The following is a 24,329-nucleotide window of genomic DNA, read 5'->3' on the forward strand; positions in this document are numbered from 1 at the left end:
GTAATTACTCGTGTGAGGGGGTGACAATTTTGAAAAAATATGACTGCAGACTGTTTTTGTGTGAAATTCAAAGTTTATAGTTTCAGCCTTTGTGGAATTGTGCCCCCAGTAATTACAACAATCATTGTTTTACAGAGTGAAAAACAAAACTTTTTATTTCATCCTCTCATCTCTTCAAAAGTTTAATCAAATTCCCCCCAAAATCATTTTTGGACATAAACCAACCATGTGAAATTTAATCCAAATGGATATTTTTGAGAAAGTTATGAGCAGCTTTAAATACAAGTTTAGAATGGAAAAGACTTCTCAGCCATAATCATAGCATCTCTGTGGGTGCCATATATTATTCTGAACGAAACCCCATATTTTATTGTATTAACCTGCATATAAATAATTTTTTGTCATTTGTTGTGTTTATTCTACAGGTGTGTATTAAAGTTACGATAATCAATTTCACCGTAACCAGATCTGGCCTTGAGGATCAGCTGCTAAGGTTTCTAACTTTTATTCCCATTATTTATTTCACAGTAGCTGCTTTTAAATGTTTACAGTAATACAAGGAGAAAATAAAAGAGGAAAATAAAAAAGAAAAGGTTTTTCCACATATTTATATAAAGTACCAAGTCACAATCACCGATAACTTCAGGAGAGCCTATTCCTTGACTTAGTATGCAGGCTTTCTAAAGCAGTGTTTCTCAACCTTTTTTTATAAAGTACCCCTTTTTAAAAAGAAAATTGTAAGTACCCCCAGTACCTGCAGTTTTCAGACACACACATTTTTTTTCTACCATTGCAACACATTTGTTTAAACAATGTAATCATAGCCGGGCGGGCGATGAAATTTTTGGGTGTAAAAAGTACAAAAACAATAAAGGGCTGTAAAACTTAAAACAAAAATTCAGTTTCCTCCAAATTTCAGTTGTTGACGTACCCCCCCCCCCCCCGACTTCTTTTGAATACCCCTAACGGTACTCGTACCACTGGTTGAGAAACACTGTTCTAAAGCATCTTATGCAGAGATAGGTATTTATAAGTATTGTACTAGGAATCAGCTATATATAACTCAGGATACATAATTACTTATATTTTTCTAATCTTTGTCTAATAGGCTAGATTTTAAAATTATGACCCACTGGGGGGAGTTGGCTCAGACCCATTTAATGAGCATGGACCATGCAGATGTGACATTTGATATTGTTTATATGAATACAAAAGAATAATATCCTAAATATTCTGCTTTCAGAAGCAGACTGTGAAGAACTTCAAAAAGATCTCACCAAACTGAGTGATTGGGCAACAAAATGGCAAATGAAATTTAATGTGGATAAGTGTAAAGTAATGCACATTGGAAAAAATAACCCCAACTATACATACAGTATGATGGGGGCTAATTTGGCTACGACAAATCAGGAAAGAGATCTTGGAGTTATCATGGATAGTTCTCTGAAAACTGCCACACAGTGTGCAGCGGTGGTCAAAAAGGCAAATAGGATGTTAGGAATTATTAAGAAAGGGATAGAAAATAAGACACAGAATATCTTACTGCCCTGGTATAAAACTATGGTACGCCCACATCTTGAATACTGTGTACAGATGTGGTCACCTCACCTCAAAAAGATATTTTGGCCTTGGAAAGGGTTAAAAAAAGGGCAACTAAAATGATTAGGGGTTTGGAACGGGTCTCATGTGAAGAGAGGCTAAAGCAACTGGGGCTTTTCAATTTAGAAAAGAGGAGACTGAGGGGGGATATGATAGAGGTCTATAAAATCATGAGTGGTGTGGAAAGGGCGAATAAAGAAAAGTTATTTATTAGTTCCCATAATAGAAGAACTAGAGGACACCAAATGAAATTAATGGGTAGCAGGTTTAAAACTAATAAGCGAAAGTTCTCCTTCACACAGCGCATAGTCAGCCTGTGGAACTCCTTGCCAGAGGAGGCTGTGAAGGCTAGAATTATAACAGAGTTTAAAGAGAAGCTAGATAATTTCATGGAGGTTAGGTCCATAAAAGGCTATTAGCCAAGGGGTAGGAATGGTGTCCCTGGCCTATGTTTGTCAGAGGCTGGAGATGGATGGCACGAGACAAATCACTTGATCATTGTCTTCAGTCCCACCCCCTCTGGGGTACCTGGCGCTGGCCACTGTCGGCAGACAGGCTACTGGGTTAGATGAACCTGTGGTCTGACCCAGTACGGCCATTCTTATGTTCATTCATTTTAAACTGAGAAATATACTCAGAACCTGGGCTCTTCTTCAAGTGGGTGCAGGCATGTATTCTACTCTAGTGTGACAGTGCCCAGTGCCCTGAAGCTGGAAAATTTAGTTTAGTAGTACCCATTGGAGCAGCAGTACCCATTGTCCTGTGTCCCGTGTAAACCCTTCCAAAGTGATATAAGGGCTGTGGTGCCTCAATTCCCGTCAGTTCCTTTTCATCGCCCGCACGCATGGACTTAGATTCTTTGCCCAGGAGGAAGAGGACTATTCTTTTCCTCTGGGGCCAGAAGTAGGAGAGCCCAGAAAATTGACTTGGTCTGCTGCAGAGCTGGAGAAATTCCTCCTCCCTCTCTAAGAGGGCAGACCAACAACATTAGTTTTCCAGTGCTTGGGATAGAGCTGGACTGTCAACGCTCTGCCTGGTACCGATGTCTGCTCAGTTGGGCTATGTACTGTCAACTCTGGTACCATTCTGGGTCATCCAGCTCTGATGAGAGTGTCTGCATAGGCAGTCTCCACACCACCAACGTATCAGGCAGCAGCAGAATTGCTGTGCCTGTCTGCTCCTGTCTGCTCAAGAAAAGTTGACTGAGTTATATATAGCTTCATCTTCTGTGTCCTCAGCACCTGCTGGATGGGTGGCCAACTTACTGTTACTGCCAGCACGTTCAGCAAAGATAGCATCTGCTCTCAGTACCACACAGGGTCTAGGGCCCTGCAAAGGTGAGACACAGCATTGCAGGGCCCTGGGCCCTGTGTGGTACTGAGGGTAGATGCTATCTTTGCTACTGCTGACAATTCCAGCACAGTCTCTATCTGCTTTGTGTTTGGTCCCAATGCTGCTTTGGTACCATATATGAGTGTAAAACGTTTACCAGCACTCAAAGTACCTTCAACTGCACCATCCCTGGTGCTGATTAAGCTGACGTGTTGGACCACAGATAATTCAGTCCCTTTATTGGCTTCCCCATTACTGACAGGCTGCTGTGAAGGGGCTTCAGGATCGAGGCAGGACATGTCTCCTTCTCCTTTCCCTTTGCAGTACCACTCAGAGATTTGCAAGGCCACATGGATCACCAGTGATACTGGGATTGTTTCCACTCCTACAGCAGGGACAAAGCTTCCTGATCTATTTCTTACTGTCCACGAGCCACCTTTGTTACAGCCACAGACTAGAGGGGCTCCCTCTAACCTGGTGCCACCTGATCCATTGAGACAGTCACACGTTACCACATGAGATTCCAATGGTCCCACTTTCCCCTTCGCCAGATGATACTGCGGCCCCCAAGTTCTCCTCTCCAAAACCAAAGTCTTTAAAATCTGCTCAAGACCTCCTAAGACAAATGGCATTGTCACTGGGTAATCCTCTGGCGGGCCAGGAGACAGTTTGCTTACCTTGAGCATCCATGGTCACGGCCCCTTGCTGCTCCTGGTGGTCACGGTTCACCATTGTTCTTTGAGATGTGGATGAAGATGTTGCCAACCCCCCTGCCAAGGAATCTCTGGTCTTGGATTCAAGTGCCAAGGAACTGAGCCCCATCATGGTGGCTCTGCTCTTATGTAGCCTTGGGAAGGGCTTCGTGGGTCAGGTGTGAGCACTGCCCTTACAGCTACTGCTAAGCAAAGTCCTCTGGCTTTGGTGCGCTGGTCCTGTGCACACCTGAGCGGAATACACAGTGGCACTCACATCTCAAAGAACAGCCGTTACAATACAGGAAAGTTACTGTATGTTTGGGGTGGATGGTGTCAGATGTATTTTGCTCTTCTGAACAACTGACAAACAGTTATCTTTAAAATAACAATTATGATTTGATGTATTCTATCAATTACATCTAGTTTCTTTGCATATAGCTGTAAGTCAGGGGTGGGAAACTTCAGGCCTGGCCATGTGGCCTCTGGCCCCTGGCTTGCCTGGATCTCCCCCAAGGTTCAGCCTCCCCCGCCAGCATTGGGGAGCCCGGGTTGGCATTCCAGCCCCCTGCTGCCCCACTGCAGGGGTGGAGCACACAAAATCTACTAGTCTGGGCCCCGAGGTTCTGGTGTGTGAGCGAAATGTGGGGCATGTCTTTCTCCTTCTCAGTCGGGGGCCATGTCAGTGAGGGTTTTTGGGGTGTGTTCCTTTTTGCTTCTCACTTGTGTGTGGCCCCGACTGATTTTTCTGTGGGTCAGCAGCCCCCAACCCAAAAAAGGTTCCCCACCCCTGCAGTAAGTAAATGCATTTTTAAATTATGAGAGATTTACATAAATATCTTGTGGGTATATTCTCTCAAGCCCCATTTCTTCACATATCTTAAGCCTGTGCTTAACAGTAAGCACATGAATAATTCCTTTACTTGTGCCTTAAATTGAGGTCCAGAACCAACAAAACACTTAAAGATGTGCTTAAATCTATGTTCTGTACTGGTCAGTCCTTAAACAGTGCGTAATTAGAGATTAATGTCTTCTACAGTATTTTCCTGTATAGTCTGTTAAAGAGGGCTATCGATCTTGCATCTTAGCTATTGCAGTAGCTTTGAATTTTCCTGGGAACTTCATGGAGTTGCATGTTCCACAATGCAGGGCCGGATCCCCTAGGCCAGCTAATTTACGCTTGACACTGGACTTAGGATGGGAAGGAAGATTCTGTGCCTTTTCTGATCCTCAGCTTGGCAAGAAGCTGAATGGCCCTGAAGTAATTTAGTGAAGCCTAAAAACTGCTCTAAATTACCTTGGTTCCTTTGACTGGCCTGCCAGAGGATATTGCTCTCTCGTTCCACTTCTAGCCTGCTCAGTAAACGCCCCCTATGCCACATGGGGATTGCCTCTATGTTAGGGGAATCCGTAATTTCTCTGCTTTTTCTTGATGTCACCGGAGAGGCACAAAAGGGATGGAGCGATAGGCCAAGAGCATGGGGGAATGAACTGGAGCACTAAACAAAAAGGCACATAAGGGCAAGAGGGAATAAGGGATGGAGCTGTTAACCAGAGATTCAAACTTCTTTTCTAGTGACGTTGTGCGACTGGAGAAACCTGAGCTTGAGGAACAAAGAACCCAGCTCATTGTGAGAATCAATGCTGATAAAAATCAGCTGAAAGCTATTGAAGACAAAATTCTAAAAATGTTGTTTACTTCTGAGGGGAACATCCTCGACAAAGAAGAACTCATCAACACACTCCAAGAATCAAAGGCAGGAGACACACTTTTACTAGACCTTGTTTTAATTAAAAATAAGTGATTGATTGAGGGCTGGATGGTAGGTTACTCAGGGAAATAATTCATGTTTCTCCTTTAGACATTGACTTTACAGATCTGTAGTCCTAAAATAATAGGCCATGCTCTCAAAATCCAGACCTAGGTAATGCACTTAGTCTGACTTAGGGATCACATGTTCCAGTATAAAACCATTTTGAAAATCTTAATTAATTATATCTGTAGTTTCCTATCAGTTGTTTTTGTTAATGTTTTACTATGATGTTTTAGTATTTTAATATGGTAAGTTAGCCAGGCAATATTTACCTATACAAAATGCATGTTGTTTTGTTACCATCATAAAAATATTCTGCTAATATGGTTGCCATTAAAAAGTTGACATTTGGCAATAGTTGTACGAGGTACCATGCTTTCCCCTCAGACTTAGAGTAGGGAATAGCTGTTAACAGTGTGAAATATGCTTGAAAATACTAACGTCACTGATTGTCACTTTACATATATTTGGCTCAAGATTTTTTCTTTATGAAAAGATAGTGTTTTTGTTTCAAGAATTCATGTGCAATAAAAATTCCGTGGATTCACTTTGCTAACCAAGGCTAGGTTCAGGCACATGTCATGTTGAGTTGTATCATACTCCACAAGTAATCTCACTGAAGCAAATAGGATACTGCCTATTTGCTCCCCACTGTGAATAAGGACTATACAATCTTACCAGATGGACCTGTTTGCAAAGTAAGATGCTACTCAGTGTGAAATCAATAGTAAGGATCTAGCTGTGATTCTTAGGATTCCTTAGGTGGGCCTACTTCTTAATGGACAAAAGTCTGTGTTACAGAAACCACAGTCCCAGTTGGTCAAATCTGGCTCTCTAGTTCATGGTCTCGGCCACTTATTGAACAAGCCACGAAAAATGAACTTCTTCTTCGAGTGGCCCCGTGGGTGCTCCACTCCAGGTGTCGGGTCCCGTCCCGGCGCCGCGAATCGCGGCGCCGGGACGGGACCCGACACCTGGAGTGGAGTGGAGCACCCACGGGGCACATCTCGAAGAACAATCGTTACTTCACAGGGTGAGTAACTTCTTCTTCTTCTTCGAGTGGCCCCGTGGGTGCTCCACTCCACTCCAGGTGTCGGGTCCCGTCCCGGCGCCGCGATTCGCGGCGCCGGGACGGGACCCGACACCTGGAGTGGAGCACCCACGGGGCACATCTCGAAGAACAATCGTTACTTCACAGGGTGAGTAACTTCTTCTTCCATTTCACTCCAGCAGTTGGTCCTTTGAGGCCAGGCCTGAGATACCCCACATGGGTAGTGTGAGGAAGCTCACACTACTGTTACCCTTGTGATCTCAGAACTGTGCGTACTTTGGGTGAGGGAAAATGTAACCTGTCACTCTAAATGCTTTCTGACTGATTTTGGCCCATAACGTTCATATTTTTAGAAGTGTAATAAATTAAACTAATACCATGGAAAGCCAGAAAATCAGACCCCTTAGTTATTCATTCATTTGAAAGTTTTGGAGTGGTCATCTGCATTTAGGGGCAGAGCTTCAGATGAAGTAACTTGGCATAGCTTCACTGAGGCTTAGGATTCAGCCCATAATTTCCAGCAGTGTGTGGAGACTATCATTCTAGGTGAAGTTAAGTAAATTTCTTTTTCACATTCCCATCAACCCTCCAGTGCCTCTCAGTAGAGAGGCTGATAAGTTGCTTAATTTGTATATGGTTATAGTCTTCAATTAATTATGTGGTAGGCATTCTAAACATATTTTCCATTCTTTTTCTTGTCATAATTTTTATTCTCAGGTTTTCATGATCTTCTGGGATACTGTCTCTGTTGAATACCTACTAGTTATTCTTGGGGATAAACTGACATTTTTGACTAATGACATTGCCTCTGTAAATTACAAAATGCAGCATAATACATTGATTTGCATAAATGCTTAGCATTTCACTTTAGCTTATCAAAGGAACTATTATTCTCTTCTGAAAGCATCCAATAGCTAAGACATAACCAAACCTGGACCTTGAGCTTCTGATTTGTGGCAGCCAAAATTTCCCTGCAGGTCTAGTACTAGAAGCATGCCTCTCTCAGAATGGGATGGCACTTTTACATGACTTTGGCGAGTGAGGCATAAAATTACATCAGTGCCATCAACATCAACTGAGGAACATGCTCAGACTTCTCTCGATCATGAAATGCTTTCTGAAATGCTATTAGAACTTGTTTCTTTTAGGTTACATCTGGTGCCATTAAATCAAGGCTAGAGGAAGCTGAGGCTACTGAAGAGAAGATAAATGCCGCTCGTGAGAAGTACCGCCCTGTAGCTACTCGAGGGTCTGTCATGTACTTTGTAATTGCAAGTCTATCAGAGATTGATCCCATGTATCAATTTTCCTTAAAATATTTTAAGCAGGTGAGTAAACAGCATTTTGCATAATGAAGATATGAATAGAAATAGTTAAATATAACAGGCAGCAAAATTTAAGCCTTTAAGAAGAGGGTTTTTTTCATTATATCAACATTTCTGTTGCTAGTTTTAGAAGAAGTTTGGAAAATAAGTAATTCTATAAAACTTCCAAGCATGATTCAAAGTACTGTTTCCAAATGTAGCCATTCATTTAGGTGTCTAGAGATAAGTTGTCTGATTTTCAAAACTGTGGACCACCCAGAGACTCCAGTAAAGTCAATAAACGTAACACAATGGTCAGCACCCCTTAAAATTGCTGTTGTTTAGGGGCCTGAATTTAAACACGGAGTTTTATAGTATTTCACATGAGCTATTGTGTCCAGCATCTCACAAGAAGTATGCAGAAGAGCCCAGATCCTTCAGATCTCAGGTGCTAGCCACAAGACCCAGAAGAGGACTTGACTTTTTAAAGTCACCTTATTTTTCTAGTTCAGTGGTTTTGAAATTTTGGACCAAGGAATAGTGGTGCTTGTTACAGCATTTCCCTGAAATCCACAGAGCTTCCTATGTCACAGTGGCAAATTATCTCTATCAAACAAAATCAGAGGCTGTAAGCCAGAGTGGGCAATAAGATGGAGGTGGTTTTCCAGGGTTACCCCTGGCGGGCCATTGCAGCTTTATTTACCTGCACCTTCACAGGTCCAGGCACTTGCAATTCCCATTGGCTGTGGATTGCCATTCCCAGCCAATGGGAGCGGCAGGAAGTGGCGTGGTCTGGGACACAGCTTCCGCAGCTCCTATTGGCTGGGAATGGTGATCCACAGCCAATGGGAGCTGCAAGTGCTCATGCCTGCGAAGGTGCAGGTAAATAAAGCAGTGGCAGCCCGGTAGGGGCTAAGCCTGGAGAACCGTGTCCAGCCCATGGTCCGGTTCTTGCCCACCGCTGATGTAAACTGGACCCATCATATTAAAGAGAGTTTATTTTCTCAGCTTATCTTCTTGTTGTTCTCTTAATGCTACTTCTTCAAAATAGCATGCACTGTAGTAGCCTCAGAAAAAAAGGGGAGGTTTGGAGGAGACATGCTTTCTCATTTAAGTATTGTACAATATGACAGAGTTTGCAAATGACTGTTCCCATTCAGTGAACCCATCTAGAAGCAGGCTGCTATTAACCTTTGGAAATAAGCTCATCACAGCGATGTTTATTTTTTTCTGACAGTTATTTAATACGACAATTGAGACTTCTGAGAAGAACGATAATCTGCAGCAGCGCCTGGCAATCCTGCTTAGTCAGACTCTCTATGCAACTTATACCAATGTTTCCCGCGGCCTTTTTGAACAACACAAACTCATCTACAGCTTTATGCTGTGCATTGAGATCATGCGGCAGAGAGAAGAGCTTACGGATATAGAGTGGAATTTTTTTCTCCGTGGTTCTGCTGGATTAGATAAGGTGCACTTGGAGTAGATTGATGACAAAGAAAATTGTTAATGAATATATATTTTTTGGCTTTGCAAAGCGATTTGTTAATAGTAAAAGGAATTTGGTGTCTAAATTTGTCTTTACACTAGTGGCTTTGATGTCTTCTAATTATGATTTTCTATCATATGATATGATACATGTTGAGGTCTGAAACATTGGAAGTTATTTTAACTATTTGTCACTTAACTAGTTCCAATCCAAAAATGCTAATTAGTCAGCATTTCAGCACATGCTTAAAGTTGAGCATGCACTTAAGTGATGTCCTAAATAAGAATGAATTTAAGATCATGCTTAAATGATTTCTTTTAATTGGGACCACTACCAATAAATTTATCTCTTGTGCAACTTTCACATTTTGACTATTAAAAATAGTAATATATTGGTTGAGCTTTTTTTTGAACTAGGGAGCACCAAATGAAATGAATAGGTAGCAAGTTTAAAACAAACAAAAGGAAGTATTTCTTCATGCAATAATATACCTATCTCATAGAACTGGAAGGGACCTTGAAAGGTCATCAAGTCCAGTCCCTTGCCTTCACAGCAGGACCAAGTACCGTCCCTAATAGATTTTCTCCAGATCCCTAAATGATTGAACTCACAACTTTAGGTTTAGAAGACCAATGCTCAAAGCACTGGGCTATCCCGCCCCGCAGTTAACTTGTGGAACTCCTTGCCAGAGGATGTTGTGAAGGCCCGGACTTTAATTGGGTTAAAAAAAGAACTAGATAAATGAATGGAGGTTATGTCCATCAATACATATTAGCCAGCATGGGTAGGAATGGTGTCCCTAGCCTCTGTTTATCAGAGACTGGAAATGGATGGCAGGAGAGGGATCACTTGATGATTCCCTGTTCTGTTCACTCCCTCTGGGACACCTGGCATTGGCCACTGTCAGAAGACAGGATACTGGGTTAAATGGATCTTTGGTCTGACCCAGTCTGGATGCTCTTATGTTCTTATTTACCACCTTCTTTTTTCATATTTTCACCGATCCTTTCATCTTTCCAACAGCAACGCCCTGCGAAGCCTGATGTGCCGTGGCTCGAAGACTCCATGTGGTTTATGTGTTGTGACTTAGAGGAAATCCTCCCATGTTTTCAAGGGATTCAGAGTGAAATCCTGTCCACGCACATTTTCATTCAATTAGGTAACGTGCCGAATTAAGAGAGTGGATTGAAAAAAACCGTTTTGTTTATGCCAAACCCCTGCCTCAGGGAGGGTTTTCTGCACTGGTTCTGCTCACATGATATCAAACCGAACAGCTTCAGAAGCAGTAACTCAGACGCAGCAGCAGCTTATTCAAAGCCGTAAGAGGTTTGCTGTGTATGCCTGTTCCATTTCCCTTTGAGATAATGCCGCCTTTTCCCCCTGCTCCCATTTGCGCTCTCAGCCGAGGGCCTTGCTGGCTATCCTCTTTCGACGGGCTGGAGCTTCCCCACATTGGAACAGTAGGAACAGCAGCAGAGAAGGTCAAGGCCTCAAACTGGCAGCTAGGGCTCCCTTCCGTGCCCCGTGAGTGACAGCAGGGCTACCCCTGCCTACTTGCGGCAGAAGAGAAACAATATGATCCCTTCTGTCAGAACCAACAGGGACCCTCTTTCTCCCAGTGATGGAGAGGTAATGGCCAGGAACCCCCCCCCCCCAACCGTGCTGCACTGCTCTCCTACCACACACACAATCGTCTGCAGCAGCAAAGTTGACAGGGCCCCCCAACCAGTGATACTGCAGGCAACCCCGGACTAAGATAAATAGGGCAGCTTCCACCTTGCAAAGCTATTGTTTTAGGCTCTCTTCAAGATCCAGCAGGCATCTCAGTTGCCCTTGATTCAGCTTTTCAAGCTTTTATTTGAAGCCATGAAGGGGAGAAAGTGACTGTGAATGATTTTCTGCTTCGCAAATTCTAAAGGTAAGACCCTGCTAACGACAGTGTCATTTGTAGGGTGCCTGGACGTTCATGTCAACCCAGAAACATCCGAAACGTATAACTCGGAACCCTCCGCTCCTGCAGTGCAACCGGAAGAAGAGACAAAGGACGGCACCAGGAAAGCTTGCTGGGACACAAGACTGAGCATGTTTCAGAAATTAATTCTTGTGAAAAGTTTTATGGAAGAAAAGGTAAAAGCCAACTGTACAGAAATTGGCAGGCACCCCAAAGATGCATGACCTTGCAGAATTGGTTATTTGGGGCCGTGTTGTGTCATATGGGTGTTGGCCTGCAGTGGGGATGATGCAGGGATGGACCTTTCCAATGGAAGCTTGGATCTGCTCTGAGAAGAGAGCTAGCCAGGCCTGCTCCTCAAGAAACAAGGGAAGGGGTAAAGTGAATCTACCATAGCAATGCTCTATGTTCTCTCCCAAACAGAGGCACTGAGACTGTGACTAATCCATGCATTGGAGGATGGAGTGGGTTCTTGTGCCAGCCACATCCTGTCCTTTTGTAATAAGTTTTTAACTACTATGGGTCTGTTGCAAAGTTTATGAATTTTAGAGTTCAGTGGGCCGCTGAATTCATAGGGACGACTCTCATGCCTCCATAGACCATGGTCTGTTCTAGTTTGCCAATTCATGTGATGTTATCCAAACTTTTTGGACGTGAAATCAAAATTTTTTAGATGCCCCTCGCACTAACTGAGGCGTGTTTGTGTTAAAACTCTGCAATGAATGTTTTCTTTTAGGGGTTTAGAAGGTTGTTGCTTGGAAGGATTGTAAAGGTTTTGAACTTGGAGGGTTGATGATTTTCACCACTGAGTAGTCTATTATTTTTATTGTACCAGCATACACAGGCCCTAGTGAGGACTGGGTTTGATTGTGTTGTACAGACATATGCAAAGATACAGTTCTGGCCTGGAAGTACATGCGATCACGTGTAAAACCTCTTCTCTGTGCCTCTTGCTGCTTGTAAATTGGTATGTTTTCATATCTCCAGGTGGTCTCTGCACTCACTGAGTTTGTAATCGAGAACCTTGGAAAACAATTCATAGAGAATCCGCCTGTTGACTTGGGAACTCTTTATCAAGACATGTCATCTTCAACTCCTCTAGTGTTTATCCTGAGCACAGGCTCCGACCCTATGGGCGCTTTCCAGAGGTTTGCAAAAGAGCGAGGATATTCAGAACGGTACAAATGACATAACTTTATTAAACATGGGATTCTGCTGGGATGTTCATAGACCCTAAGGATTTTAAGGAAACTGGATGTTACATTCTTCCAGTCTTCTTTGAAAATCCCACCCTCTTATGCTTGTACATTCATTCTCTTCAGTTATACCGAAGCATGTGCTGACTGTTTTACCATTGACTTCAGTGGGATCGGAATTTCACCCTCCCTGTACATTAATATATGTTAAAATAAGGTATTTAGTTCTCCAAATGATACACTCTATATTTCAGAGCTCTCTCTATATTTGTAATAGTAGCCAAAGCTACCAAACCAGACTCCTAAAACCATGTTAGGCACCTAACTAACATTGGAACAATTTTCAGAGAGTTACGAGCACTTTTACCTCCCAGAGATTTCAGTGGATTTGTAGGTGTCCAGTATCTCTGAAAATTAGGCTAAATTTATTTAAGGTCTAAATATGGATAGAAGAAGCTAAATTTCAGCACCCACATTCGGAAATGTTGGCCACTGTCTTTAAAAGCTACAAATCCTAAAAACCCTGCAATTTCAAAAGTCACTATATGTTCAAACATTTGCATCATGAACTTTGACAAACTTTGTTCTCTGTTTCAGAGTACGGTCGATTTCACTAGGGCAAGGGCAAGGACCTATTGCAGAAAAGATGATAAAGGATGCAATGAAAACAGGAAATTGGATTTTTCTGCAGAACTGTCACCTAGCCGTTTCATGGATGTTAGCCATGGAAGAGCTTATAAAAAGCTTTACCGAGCCAAGTATGTAATTTTCCTTCTGCAATACAGTATACTTCCCTGAAGGAAGTGCCAAATCAGGAGAGTGCTTTTCCAATCTTTCTTGTCTTTCAGATGAGAAGGGAAAAAACTCAAGAAATGATTGTCTGTAGGATTAAGAAATTGCTCAGTATTACTCCTTTTCTAGGCACTGCAGTGCTCATTTATGTATTACTTTCATGTGCTTGCTTATAGGCTTTCCCCACTGTATCTGTTCGCCTCATGTATATTAAAGAATGTACTCACATTAATTGATTTATCATCACAGTGAAGGGAAATATTATGCCTACCCACAGATTGGGGACTGAAGCACAGAGAGATTTACATATGATTCATCAAAATCCTCACCTATCTATTTCAGCCAACACACCAAACTACTTTGCCAAATGTCCATTGTTTGGAAGCGGGTGGTTTGGTAAAAGAGTATGTGCAGACAGAAAGACTACAGAGGGGCAGGGTTAAAGGTGTGGTCTGTTGTAGTGACCAGGTGTGTGCTGGTAGGTGACTACCTGTGTGTTCAATGGTTTACAATGGGAATTTTCTTGCTATAGTCACAGTGAAGTTTTTGTACATTATAAAAATTAAGTTCTGGGTTGCTTCAACTATGGGAAAATTCTGGTCACTAACCAGAGGCCCTTTTTCCTTGCTAGACCTTCTTCAACTGCATTCACAGACTCGCAGAGACCCAAACTCCTCTCCCTTTGAGTGTTTCCTTCTCCCCAGCCTTGAGTCCTCTGAAAACCAAACCTTTGATTTCAGGAACTGCAACTGAGCCCAGCTGGTCTGCTTTTTGCCTCTCTTTGGGATCCCTATTAATCCCTTCTCTGCCCTCATAATGCAGTTTGTTTGCACTCCTTCACTGGCCTGGTAAGCTAGTCCTTAGCCAAGTTGTGCATACTGGAGTTGATGTAGAGATCACACTCCTGTTGAAGGTCAGTGGAAGTTAGCCACCTGATTTCTTCACATGCCTTTGGAAGTTCTAGCCTTTTAGTTATTTTACTCTTCCTTCCAGAGTTTCCCTTCCCTTAATTGTTGTGTTGCTTTTCTCTGTGCTCCCTTCAATTGTTCTGTAGCTCTCTATTACTTAAGTGTGTAGAACAGAACACAATATTCCAGGTGAGGTAGCGATGTATTCACTTACCAAGGGAGTGTTATTTATGACATGATGCTTTTGCATATACAGTGCAAAATTACATTAGCATTTCCTGCTGCCTTATCCCATTTCAGTTTCATATCTAGCTTTCCACTATCACCCCTCAATCTCTTTCAGCATTATTGCTTTTCAGGTTTTTCTTTCCCAAGTAATATCTGTATTTCTTATTATTTTTCTCCATGTGCATTTTCTTGAGTCTCACTTTATCTCCTGAATCCCCTGTAGTCCCTATTCTCCAAGCTTTGTGTTCTGTTTTCACTGCCTATTTGTGTTCACTTCCCAAATTATCCACTGTAATTTAAATATAATGCTGTTTAGCCTTTCTTTCCAGTCATTGGAAAGATAGATTTCATTGCAAATTGCTTGGAACTTGTATATGAATTTAAGCAACTGAACACGTTCATGGGAGTATAATGAATGTATTCATTCTTTGCTTTTCAGGTGTTTCTATTCAGGAGAGCTTTCGACTCTTTTTAAGTTCCATGCCTTCTGAAACCTTTCCTGTCACTGTCCTTCAGAACTCTGTCAAGGTAATATATCTGGAAATAACCCTAAGCAAAATGAACAATGCCGGGATGAAATAAATTATGTACAGGGTATCCCAGATCCAATGTCTAATCTGTATTTTCTAACTGATATGCTTTTTGAATGTGGATTACACAAGTTGGAATGTTTGTATCTTTTGCTATATTATTTAGGACTGTCAGACACATCTTTTTTTTTTCAAAATACTAAATGGGATCAGCTGACAGTCAGCCATCCCACCAGTGCAAATTCGAGGTGTCCAAAGTTCCGAGAAGCCAAAATGAGTCCAAAATCCATAGTCTTTTTCCCACTTCAGAACAGATAAATACAACATGTTCAGCAGCCACCACCAAAGTCAGGCCATCCAAGGCAGCATAGTATTGTGAGGGAATGCAGAATGAAACAGAAAAGGACCCCTCCCTCTGCCCTGCACAGCGCTATATAGACAATATTGATCCTGAATGCACCAATTCTCTTGCCAAGTAACTGCAACTTTATCAGCTCTTTAAGTCCTGTATCCCCATCTCATTTTGTGGTTCGAATAGCCTCTGGTTCCCATCTCTATCTGTCCATTAGCCTGCCTGTATTTTACTAGGCTTCATTTACATCCAGGGAACTCAGGCTCCATACTTCAGGCTCTCTGGATGTCTAAAGGTCTGCATAGGACCATCTCTCTCTCAAAGACCTTCATACTCTTTGGGACATATGGGAATTAGGCCTGGTTTCAGGCCATTGCATCATAAAGGCTGTCCAAATGGATCAGAGTATGTATATACGTATTTTATGACCCGCCAAGTGTTCAGACGCCTGGGGATATCAGAGCACACTCAACTAGGTCCAGAACAGCTTCTACAGCATCTTTTTTCACTGTCTTCAGCATCAAAATAGACAAGGCTTCTCCTTGGAGTTCCAAGGATATGTCTACACAGCAGCATTATTTCAGAATAACAAAGAGTGCATCTATGTGACAAGCCATTATTTTGAAATACTGCTGAGCTGGAGGACTTCTTACGCCGACTCCTGTAACCCTCATCTCATGAGGAGTAAGGGACGCCAAAGGAAGAGTGTTCTTCCTCTGTAATTAATTATTTCTCCATGACGATTGCCCTTATAGATCCACTCACACAACTTCCCCACGTCTTCCACGTGAGAGATTCCTAAATCAGTAGCAGAACTGGAAAGGGATTCTGGTCACTCCTCATGATCAACCCGGGGAACCCTTCACATGGAGGGAGAGGCAACACCATGTCGCGACACTACAATCTGCTATGCCAGGGCACAGTGTTCTCCTTATGGGTTGTCATCCTAGACCATCCCTGTAGAGTTTTATACATCCCTTGTGTGCACCAGGTGGCGACTCTTTCCCTGTTTTCTTGTTCAGTTTTGTTAGCTTGGTGCTACATTTCTAGTGAACTCCGTCATGTATTATGAGGGGTATTCTATATGACAGACACAATCAAAGACATGGTGGTGACACCGTGCTCATTAGAGTCACATGCACTTCCCTTCAGTAAAACTCTAGGAATGTTCTCCCTTCCCCAGTGATGCATTGGGGAAAAAAAAAAGAACAATCCGAAAGGCCTCCTACCCCCATCTTCTTTGCTGAAAACAACACATTGGTTCTGTCCTACTCTGGTCCATTTGATTCTGTCCTATATAGGTTCATATATTATACTCCAGTAGTACCATAAGTAACCGTTGCTCTAATCCAGACTCTCAAGACTGATAAGCCATAGCTCCTTAAAAATGCAGCCGGGGGCAGGAGCAAATGGAATACTTTGCTAGAGGAGAAGGAAGAGGTTACCTTAACATGAGCTCTGCTGTCCTCGCTGATCTTTGTATCCCTAATCCATTTAAATCAAGACACTGACTGCTGCTGGCTGGGCAGTTAGGGCTGCCTTCTGCTAAATGAAGATTGGGAATCTGGAAGCTGTTGTCTAAATAAAGCAGTTAAACTTCAGTTGTGTGTGTTCTGCGTAGTGCACGTGCTTACTTTAATCACCCCGCTTGCCATTTTTATTTATTCATTCCAATTTGTGCATGCACATTTTTTTCCAATTTCTTTTTGCTCTAGATTTCCTCATTTTCATTCCATGTCTTTTTCTCCTAGGATAAACAAGCAATATGTTCATTTGGTTAAAACCTAAAGCTTTAATGTACATGAGACACCTATACCTAGCAAATGCAGTCTTCATGCAGATAACCATTTAAGTTGATAATCTGACAGCTCTGCAGTAAAAGAATAGAAAGCAGATGTATGCATTTAACAAGAACCGGTTATTTTTCTCAATTCAGGTAACCAATGAGCCTCCAAAAGGGCTTCGTGCAAACATCAGGCGAGCATTCACAGAGATGACAACTATGTTCTTTGAAGAAAATATCCTTGGCAAAAATTGGAGGAAAATGATTTTTGGCATTTGCTTCTTCCATGCTATCGTTCAGGTACATCTAATAGTCTTAGTTCAGATAACAGAGGTACTGAGATGCAGTTAAAAATTAGTTCAACAAGCCTGTTATACTCAGAATATGTCTGATGTAATCATAACAATATTTGGTGCAAAGTTTATTTAGTCATTAATTTCCAGAAACTGTAAGTTGTATTGCTAATGCAAAGCATCTCTCAACAGCTGTGCTAATTATAATTTAAAAGTCCATACGAAGCACAAGACTTCTTTTCTCCTAAAAGATTACATGTGGCCACAATAGTTATATCAAATGTAAATATTTCTGCGGGGATTTCCTATGGGTAAGTATTACCAAACATTTCATTTAAGGGACACTAATTGCTCTTTGCTGTGATAGCAAACAGTCCATCAGAAGAATTATGCATGGTTTAAATTAAATTAATTCATAGATTACAGAGGGATACATAGCGGTAAAAAGAAGGGATTGTGCTGCTTTAGTTATTCTGTTTTCCTCCTGGTTTTTGAAAGACTGCACAACACTTTGAAAACTGGGTAAGGACTTCATTAAAATAAAAATGGCTGCCGCGCTGTGCCGACAATCAGCTGATCCGGCACAGCGCGGCAGTTTAGACGCGGCGCGGTCGACAAGGGAAGCCTTTGTCGACTGCTCCGGTAAACCTCGTTTCACGAGGCATACCGGAGCAGTCGACAAAGGCTTTCCTTGTCGACCGCGCCGCGTCTAGACTGCCGCGCTGTGCCGGATCAGCTGATGGAGAGATGGAGAGCTGTAAGATTAGAAGACAGGTCAAACTCTGAGACAGCCTTTGCCATCTGTAGCAGGGAGATTGATCTCCTAAGTGACTAAAAGCTAATACTTTACTTTTAATTGAACAGTAAAGAGTGGGGAATGATAGAACTAAAGCTCAGCTTACCCATTGCTGGGGGGGTTTGGAGTATGCCCATGGCATAAGCCACCTGGAAATTGTTACCCTCTCCTGTCCCATGAGCTAAAAGGAAAAAGTGACTTAAGGAGAATGTCCCTGAGGACTGGTGCTTTCAGAACCTACTTGTGGGGCACTCATCTTCTCTTTCTAAGGTCTGCGCTAAAATAACCCATTATCATTTCTCTTACAAATAGGTGACCTTGCTCTCTGGACGCAACCCCATGTTAACAGTACAATAGCTCTGAGCGCATGAACACAGTAATCTTACTCGGTTTTGCTTTTAATTTCATATGCAAGGAGAGGAAAAAGTTTGGACCTCTGGGGTGGAACATCTGCTACGAATTTAGTGACAGCGACAGAGAATGTGCCTTACTGAACCTAAATCTTTACTGTCAAGAAGGAAAGATACCCTGGGATGCCTTAACTTACATAACAGGTACAGGGTCAGATATTTTGTTGTAACAGCTCTGGTATTAACAAAACATGTAGATGGTATCATGAGCTTTCGTGGGCACAGCCCACTTCTTCAGATGACCGGAGTTACCAGATCATTTGTTGTTTTTTTTCTGTAACAGACTAACTAGGCTACCTCCTGAAGCTTCTGGTATTAATAATTCCCCTTCTCGCACTCCTCAGTTAACACAAAGTATCACTAAGCTATGGGCAACAATTCAGCAGGTCAAAGTTGATTATTTGGACAGATCGATATTATGCCTTTACTTATAACCATGGAACCTACTGAAGTCAATACAGTTACAGGGGCTCTGTCATCAATCTTCACTTTGAATGGCATTTTAAAGTTGGAGTTAGGGTGAGTCACTAGATCAGTACCTGTCTACACTGGAGCTAACGCTGTAATTTCTGCTTTGGGGAATCAAGGCCGTGGTAGCACTAGTTGTGTTAGTGCACTAAAAACAGAAGTGTAGCCACAACAGTGTGAGCAGCGGGATGAGTTAGCTGTCCTGAGTATGATCCAGTCTAAAACTCTAGGTCCCCTACCCCATCCTGCTGCTTGTGCTGCCACTACCACATTTCTATTTGTATCATGCCAGCTCCATCAGAGCTAGCATGGGTATGTCGCCTTGAGGTGCAAACCACACCTCCAGCTCCAGATTAGACATAACCATTAGAAAGCTAATTAACAGACTGGCATCAACAGCAAAGACCTGACCTCAATTGTGCCCTTCCTGCAGGGTTTCTGTTTGGAAGGCCCTCCCCACAGGCCTCTAACCTGATACTCCCAGTAACCTTGAACATACAAATCCCAGCATTCAGAACTGTGGCGGACATGGAGGTGCATCAAGACCTGACTCCTCCAATGGAAACCTGCTATCAGAATGGTAGTATCCAAACAGCTGCCTAATTACCCATAGCAACAAGATAATCGTCTTTCAGGTTCCATCTGGGACCCTTGGCAAGGAAGAAAATTGGCAGCTCTCACTTTGCAGAATCAAACACAAGTGATTTTAAAATTCTTCAGCACTGTGGAGAGAGAGAGAAATCAAATCTAACCAATAGTAAACACTGTTGTATAGGAGAGAAAACCAAAGCCCCTGTTCAAAAGCTGTCTTTTATATTGTAATCAGTCTTTTCAGGCACACATAGAGGTCTGACCCACCATGGTGTTACTCCAGCTTCTCATGAATGGAACTGCATTCATTTTAGTGCAGCAACAACAGTGTAAAATGAGTGAAATAGTAGTGGGTAGGCACTTTCTTCTGAAAGGAAAACATCTTGGAACCCTGAGCTCATGGCATTCTCTACTGGAACCATGCAGTCAGCAGTGACCAAAGAATACAGATTGTGACAGAGTAAGGCCAGAGGGCTACAGGATAGAAGTGGAGGGGAAATATATTTAGCCCCAGATTAAATAGGTCTCTGTTCCCAGGATAGACTAGCAAAGGCTGATCCAGAACCACCAAGAACCTGCTAGAATCAGTCAGAGCAATCAGGCCAATTAAAACACCTGGAACCAATTAGGAGGCATCCAGAGTCAAGAAAGCCAGACTAATTAGAACACCTGGGGACCAATTAAAACCAATTGAGACTGGTTTAAATACACTTCTCTTCTACTTGCTCATTGTGGTTACGTTTACACTGCAGCACTACTTTGGGATACCAGAGTATCCTGAAATAGCTATCCCATGTCTTCACAGAGAGCCCATTATTTCAAAATATAATGGGCTCGCTAATCCGACATCCCTGTAAACCTCATTGCATGAGGAGAAAGGAATGTTTCAGAATAGTGGGTTATTTCAAAATTGGGTGCTGTGTAGACAGTGCCAAATTACGAAATAAACTAGTTCAAAAATAAGATCAAACTAAGATATGCAATTTGCGTAGCTCAAATTGTGTATCTTATTTCGAGCTACACTGCAGTGTGTGAGGAAGAAGCTGATGAGAGTAAATGTGGTGGAGTGTCTGGGAGAACCAAGTGCAAGCAAATACCAGGAGGAGAGCCTCTAGTAAGGAAGGTATTGGGGAAGGCTGTGAGGAAGTTGCCCAGGGATTTGCAGCTGTCATGCAGCTGTTACTAGAATCATTATAGACAGCTGCTATTACAGGACCCTGGGCTAGAACCCGGTGTAAAAGGCAGGCCTGGGTTCCCACCACCACCAACTTCCCATTTCAGAACTAGAAAGAGACTGGTTTTGCTACAAGGGTTTGTCCTACCCTCTACCACTTGGAGAGGCCACAGAGACTGTGAAGTTTGGTTTCCCCTTTTTCCCCATGCTGGCCAGTGATGAGAGTAGCTCAACAAACAGAAAGCCAGTGTCTAAATTGAGGGCTGCTATGAGCCTCTGAGGGCAAGTAAATCCACCTGAAAACTCAGGAATTATATCTTCTAACAAAGCTCCTCCTTAAACTTAGTGGGTCCAGTTTTCTGAATGTAGGAATTTAAGGCAATTTTTTTTCATGGTTTCAATAATATCCCTCCTTGCTCTGCTGATAAGCTGAGCTAAGGAGTTTGCATCATTTGTTAAAAAAAACAAAAATGGTAGTTTATGATATAAAAAATGAAAATTAATTATGAAGGAAAAAACCATCTTCCAAAGAGTATTTGTTAAAAGTAAAATTGGCTAGAAAAGTCAGAATAGAAACCCATTCACGGTGGTTTAAGCAAAACATATCTGATCCCTTACTCAAACGCGTCCCTTTGGATTACCCCTGAAATGTGAAAATGCATTCCACATATCTGCTTTGTGGTGGTTTATAGATTTTTACTTATTCTTGCCCTTATACCAAACCCTCTAATTTGGTTGCAGTATTCCAGCCTTAGAATTGTGTTATAGTAGTTACTTCCCAACGTAGCGATGTGAATATAAGCATTCCGGGTTTCTCTCTGCTTAGTTTTACATTTTCCTCATTAGTTACCTGTACTATGTAGCAAAAAATCCTTTTCCAATGTAAATGAAAAATAGACCCCATTATTCTATTCTCTGTTTTGTCGAGCTGAAGATTAAAACTACTGTAAATTCTCTGAGATGAATACAGGTGCTTTCAAGCCTGCCTGCTAAGTGAAACCCTTTCTCGGGCACAAATTGTATCTGAAAGTATTCTGTCAGTTTGAGTTATAAAGATTTGTTCATTCACCCATATATATTACATGAGTATTTACAAATAATTGATTATACTTCAGCTTCATGGAGGTTACTTGAAAGTTCTATTGGACCAAATTCCTATTATCTTAAAATTACCTTTGGTTCACTTTGTGAACATTTATTTAATATGCTTCTAAGGAGGATATATGTGGCGGTGTAGCTGTGTCAGTTCCAGAGTATTAGAGGGGCAAGATAGATGAGATAATATAATTTATTGGATCAACTTCTGTTTAAGGAGGATGGGTTTTTCATAGAATCATAGAATCATAGGACTGGAAGGGACCTCAAGAGGTCATCGAGTCCAGCCCCCCGCCCTCAAGGCAGGACCAAGCTCCATCTACACCATCCCTGACAGATGTCTATCTAACCTGTTCTTAAATATCTCCAGAGAGGGAGATTCCACCACCTCCCTTGGCAATTTATTCCAATAATTGACCACCCTGACAGTTAGGAATTTTTTCCTAATGTCCAATCTAAACCTCCCCTGCTGCACTTTAAGCCCATTACTCCTTGTCCTGTCCTCAGAAACCAAGAGGAACAAATTTTCTCCTTCCTCCTTGTGACACCCTTTTAGATATTTGAAAACCGCTATCATGTCCCCCCTTAATCTTCTTTTTTCCAAACTAAACAAGCCCAGTTCACGAAGCCTGGCTTCATAGGTCATGTTCTCTAGACCTTTAATCATTCTTGTCGCTCTTCTCTGTACCCTTTCCAATTCCTCCACATCTATCTTGAAATGTGGCGCCCAGAACTGGACACAGTACTCCAGCTGAGGCCTAACTAGTGCAGAGTAGAGCGGCAGAATGACTTCACGAGTTTTGCTTACAACACACCTGTTGATACAACCTAAAATCATATTTGCTTTTTTTGCAAAAGCATCACACTGTTGACTCATATTCAACTTGTGGTCCACTATGACCCCTAGATCCCTTTCCGCCATGCTCCTTCCTAGACAGTCGCTTCCCATCTTGTATGTATGGAACTGATTGTTCCTTCCTAAGTGGAGCACTTTGCATTTCTCTTTATTAAACCTCATCCTGTTTACCTCTGACCATTTCTCTAACTTGCTAAGGTCATTTTGAATTATGTCCCTATCCTCCAAAGAAGTCGCAACCCCACCCAGTTTGGTATCATCTGCAAACTTAATAAGCGTACTCTCTATCCCAATATCTAAGTCATTGATGAAGATATTGAACAGTACGGGTCCCAAAACAGACCCTTGAGGAACTCCACTTGTTATCCCTTTCCAGCAGGATTTAGAACCGTTAACAACAACTCTCTGACTACAGTTATCCAGCCAATTATGCACCCACCTTATCGTGGCCCTATCTAAGTTATATTTGCCTAGTTTATCAATAAGAATATCATGCGAGACCGTATCAAATGCCTTACTAAAGTCTAGGTATATGACATCCACCGCTTCTCCCTTATTCACAAGGCTCGTTATCCTATCAAAGAAAGCTATCAGATTAGTTTAGCATGACTTGTTCTTCACAAACCCATGCTGGCTATTCCCTATCACTTTATTACCTTCCAAGTGTTTGCATATGATTTCCTTAATTACCTGCTCCATTATCTTCCCTGGGACAGACGTTAAACTGACCGGTCTATAGTTTCCTGGGTTGTTCTTATTCCCCTTTTTATAGATGGGCACAATATTTGCCCTTTTCCAGTCTTCTGGAATCTCCCCTGTCTGCCATGATTTTTCAAAGATCATAGCTAAAGGCTCAGATACCTCCTCTGTCAGCTCCTTGAGTATCCTGGGATGCATTTCATCAGGACCTGGTGACTTGCTGACATCTAACTTTCCTAAGTGATTTTTAACTTGTTCTTTGTGTATCCTATCTTCTAAACTTACCCTCTCTCTGCTTGTATTCACTACGTTAGGCACACCTCCAGACTTCTCGGTGAAGACCGAAACAAAGAAGTCATTGAGCATCTCCGCCATTTCCAAGTTTCCTGTTACTGCTTCTCCCTCCTCACTAAGCAGTGGGCCTACCCTGTCCTTGGTCTTCCTCTTGCTTTTAATGTATTTATAAAAGGTCTTCTTGTTTCCCTTTATTCCTGTAGCTAGTTTGATCTCATTTTGTGCCTTTGCCTTTCTAATCTTGCCCCTGCATTCCCGTGTTGCTTGCCTATATTCATCCTTTGTTAGTTGTCCTAGTTTCCATTTTTTATATGACTCCTTTTTTATTTTGAGATCATGCAAGATCTCCTTGTTCAGCCAAGCTGGTCTTTTGCCATATTTTCTATCTTTCCTACATAGCGGAATTGTTTGCTTTTGGGCCCTTAACAACGGTTTTGAACACTGGTTCTTCTGTTTTGTATTTTCCTTCATGCAGAATGAAATGCTGCCAGAGTTCAAGTTTCAGACCTATAAGTTCCATTTCTCTCCTGGTCCATTTCTCTCCCCCCTAACTCTACCCCTTCCTTTTAAAAAAAAAAAACGTAAGTATAGCTTAGCTTTAAATGGCCAGGCTTCCTAGCACATGTGTGTTC

At 42.2% G+C, this 24,329-nt stretch overlaps 1 protein-coding gene and 1 long non-coding RNA gene across 6 annotated transcripts in view; one reads left to right on the forward strand and one right to left on the reverse strand.

Annotated features, from left to right (window-relative positions):
* The window catches only part of DNAH6 (dynein axonemal heavy chain 6), a 145,513-nt gene that overhangs the window by 99,874 nt on the left and 21,310 nt on the right, over positions 1 to 24,329 (forward strand). For all 5 annotated transcript variants that reach the window (XR_012904573.1, XM_075931311.1, XM_075931313.1 and 2 more), the window contains 11 exons: positions 426 to 493; positions 5,200 to 5,380; positions 7,637 to 7,816; positions 9,030 to 9,263; positions 10,305 to 10,440; positions 11,233 to 11,408; positions 12,220 to 12,410; positions 13,026 to 13,186; positions 14,796 to 14,884; positions 17,175 to 17,321; positions 18,526 to 18,664. Coding sequence is in view for 4 of the 5 variants with exons in the window: in XM_075931311.1 (XP_075787426.1) it covers positions 426 to 493; positions 5,200 to 5,380; positions 7,637 to 7,816; positions 9,030 to 9,263; positions 10,305 to 10,440; positions 11,233 to 11,408; positions 12,220 to 12,410; positions 13,026 to 13,186; positions 14,796 to 14,884; positions 17,175 to 17,321; positions 18,526 to 18,664 (1,702 nt within the window). In the remaining variant the exon portion in view is untranslated. The remainder of the gene's footprint in view (positions 1 to 425; positions 494 to 5,199; positions 5,381 to 7,636; positions 7,817 to 9,029; positions 9,264 to 10,304; positions 10,441 to 11,232; positions 11,409 to 12,219; positions 12,411 to 13,025; positions 13,187 to 14,795; positions 14,885 to 17,174; positions 17,322 to 18,525; positions 18,665 to 24,329) is intronic.
* Positions 12,336 to 19,964, reverse strand: LOC112545307 (uncharacterized). Its single transcript, XR_003088768.2, has 4 exons — positions 19,847 to 19,964; positions 19,596 to 19,710; positions 16,684 to 16,985; positions 12,336 to 12,465 (listed from the first exon to the last, which is right to left on the reverse strand). It is a non-coding gene; the product is annotated as an uncharacterized LOC112545307 (long non-coding RNA).

The sequence above is a fragment of the Pelodiscus sinensis genome, chromosome 6, assembly GCF_049634645.1.
Source record: "Pelodiscus sinensis isolate JC-2024 chromosome 6, ASM4963464v1, whole genome shotgun sequence".
In the NCBI taxonomy this organism is placed as follows: Eukaryota; Metazoa; Chordata; order Testudines; family Trionychidae; genus Pelodiscus; species Pelodiscus sinensis.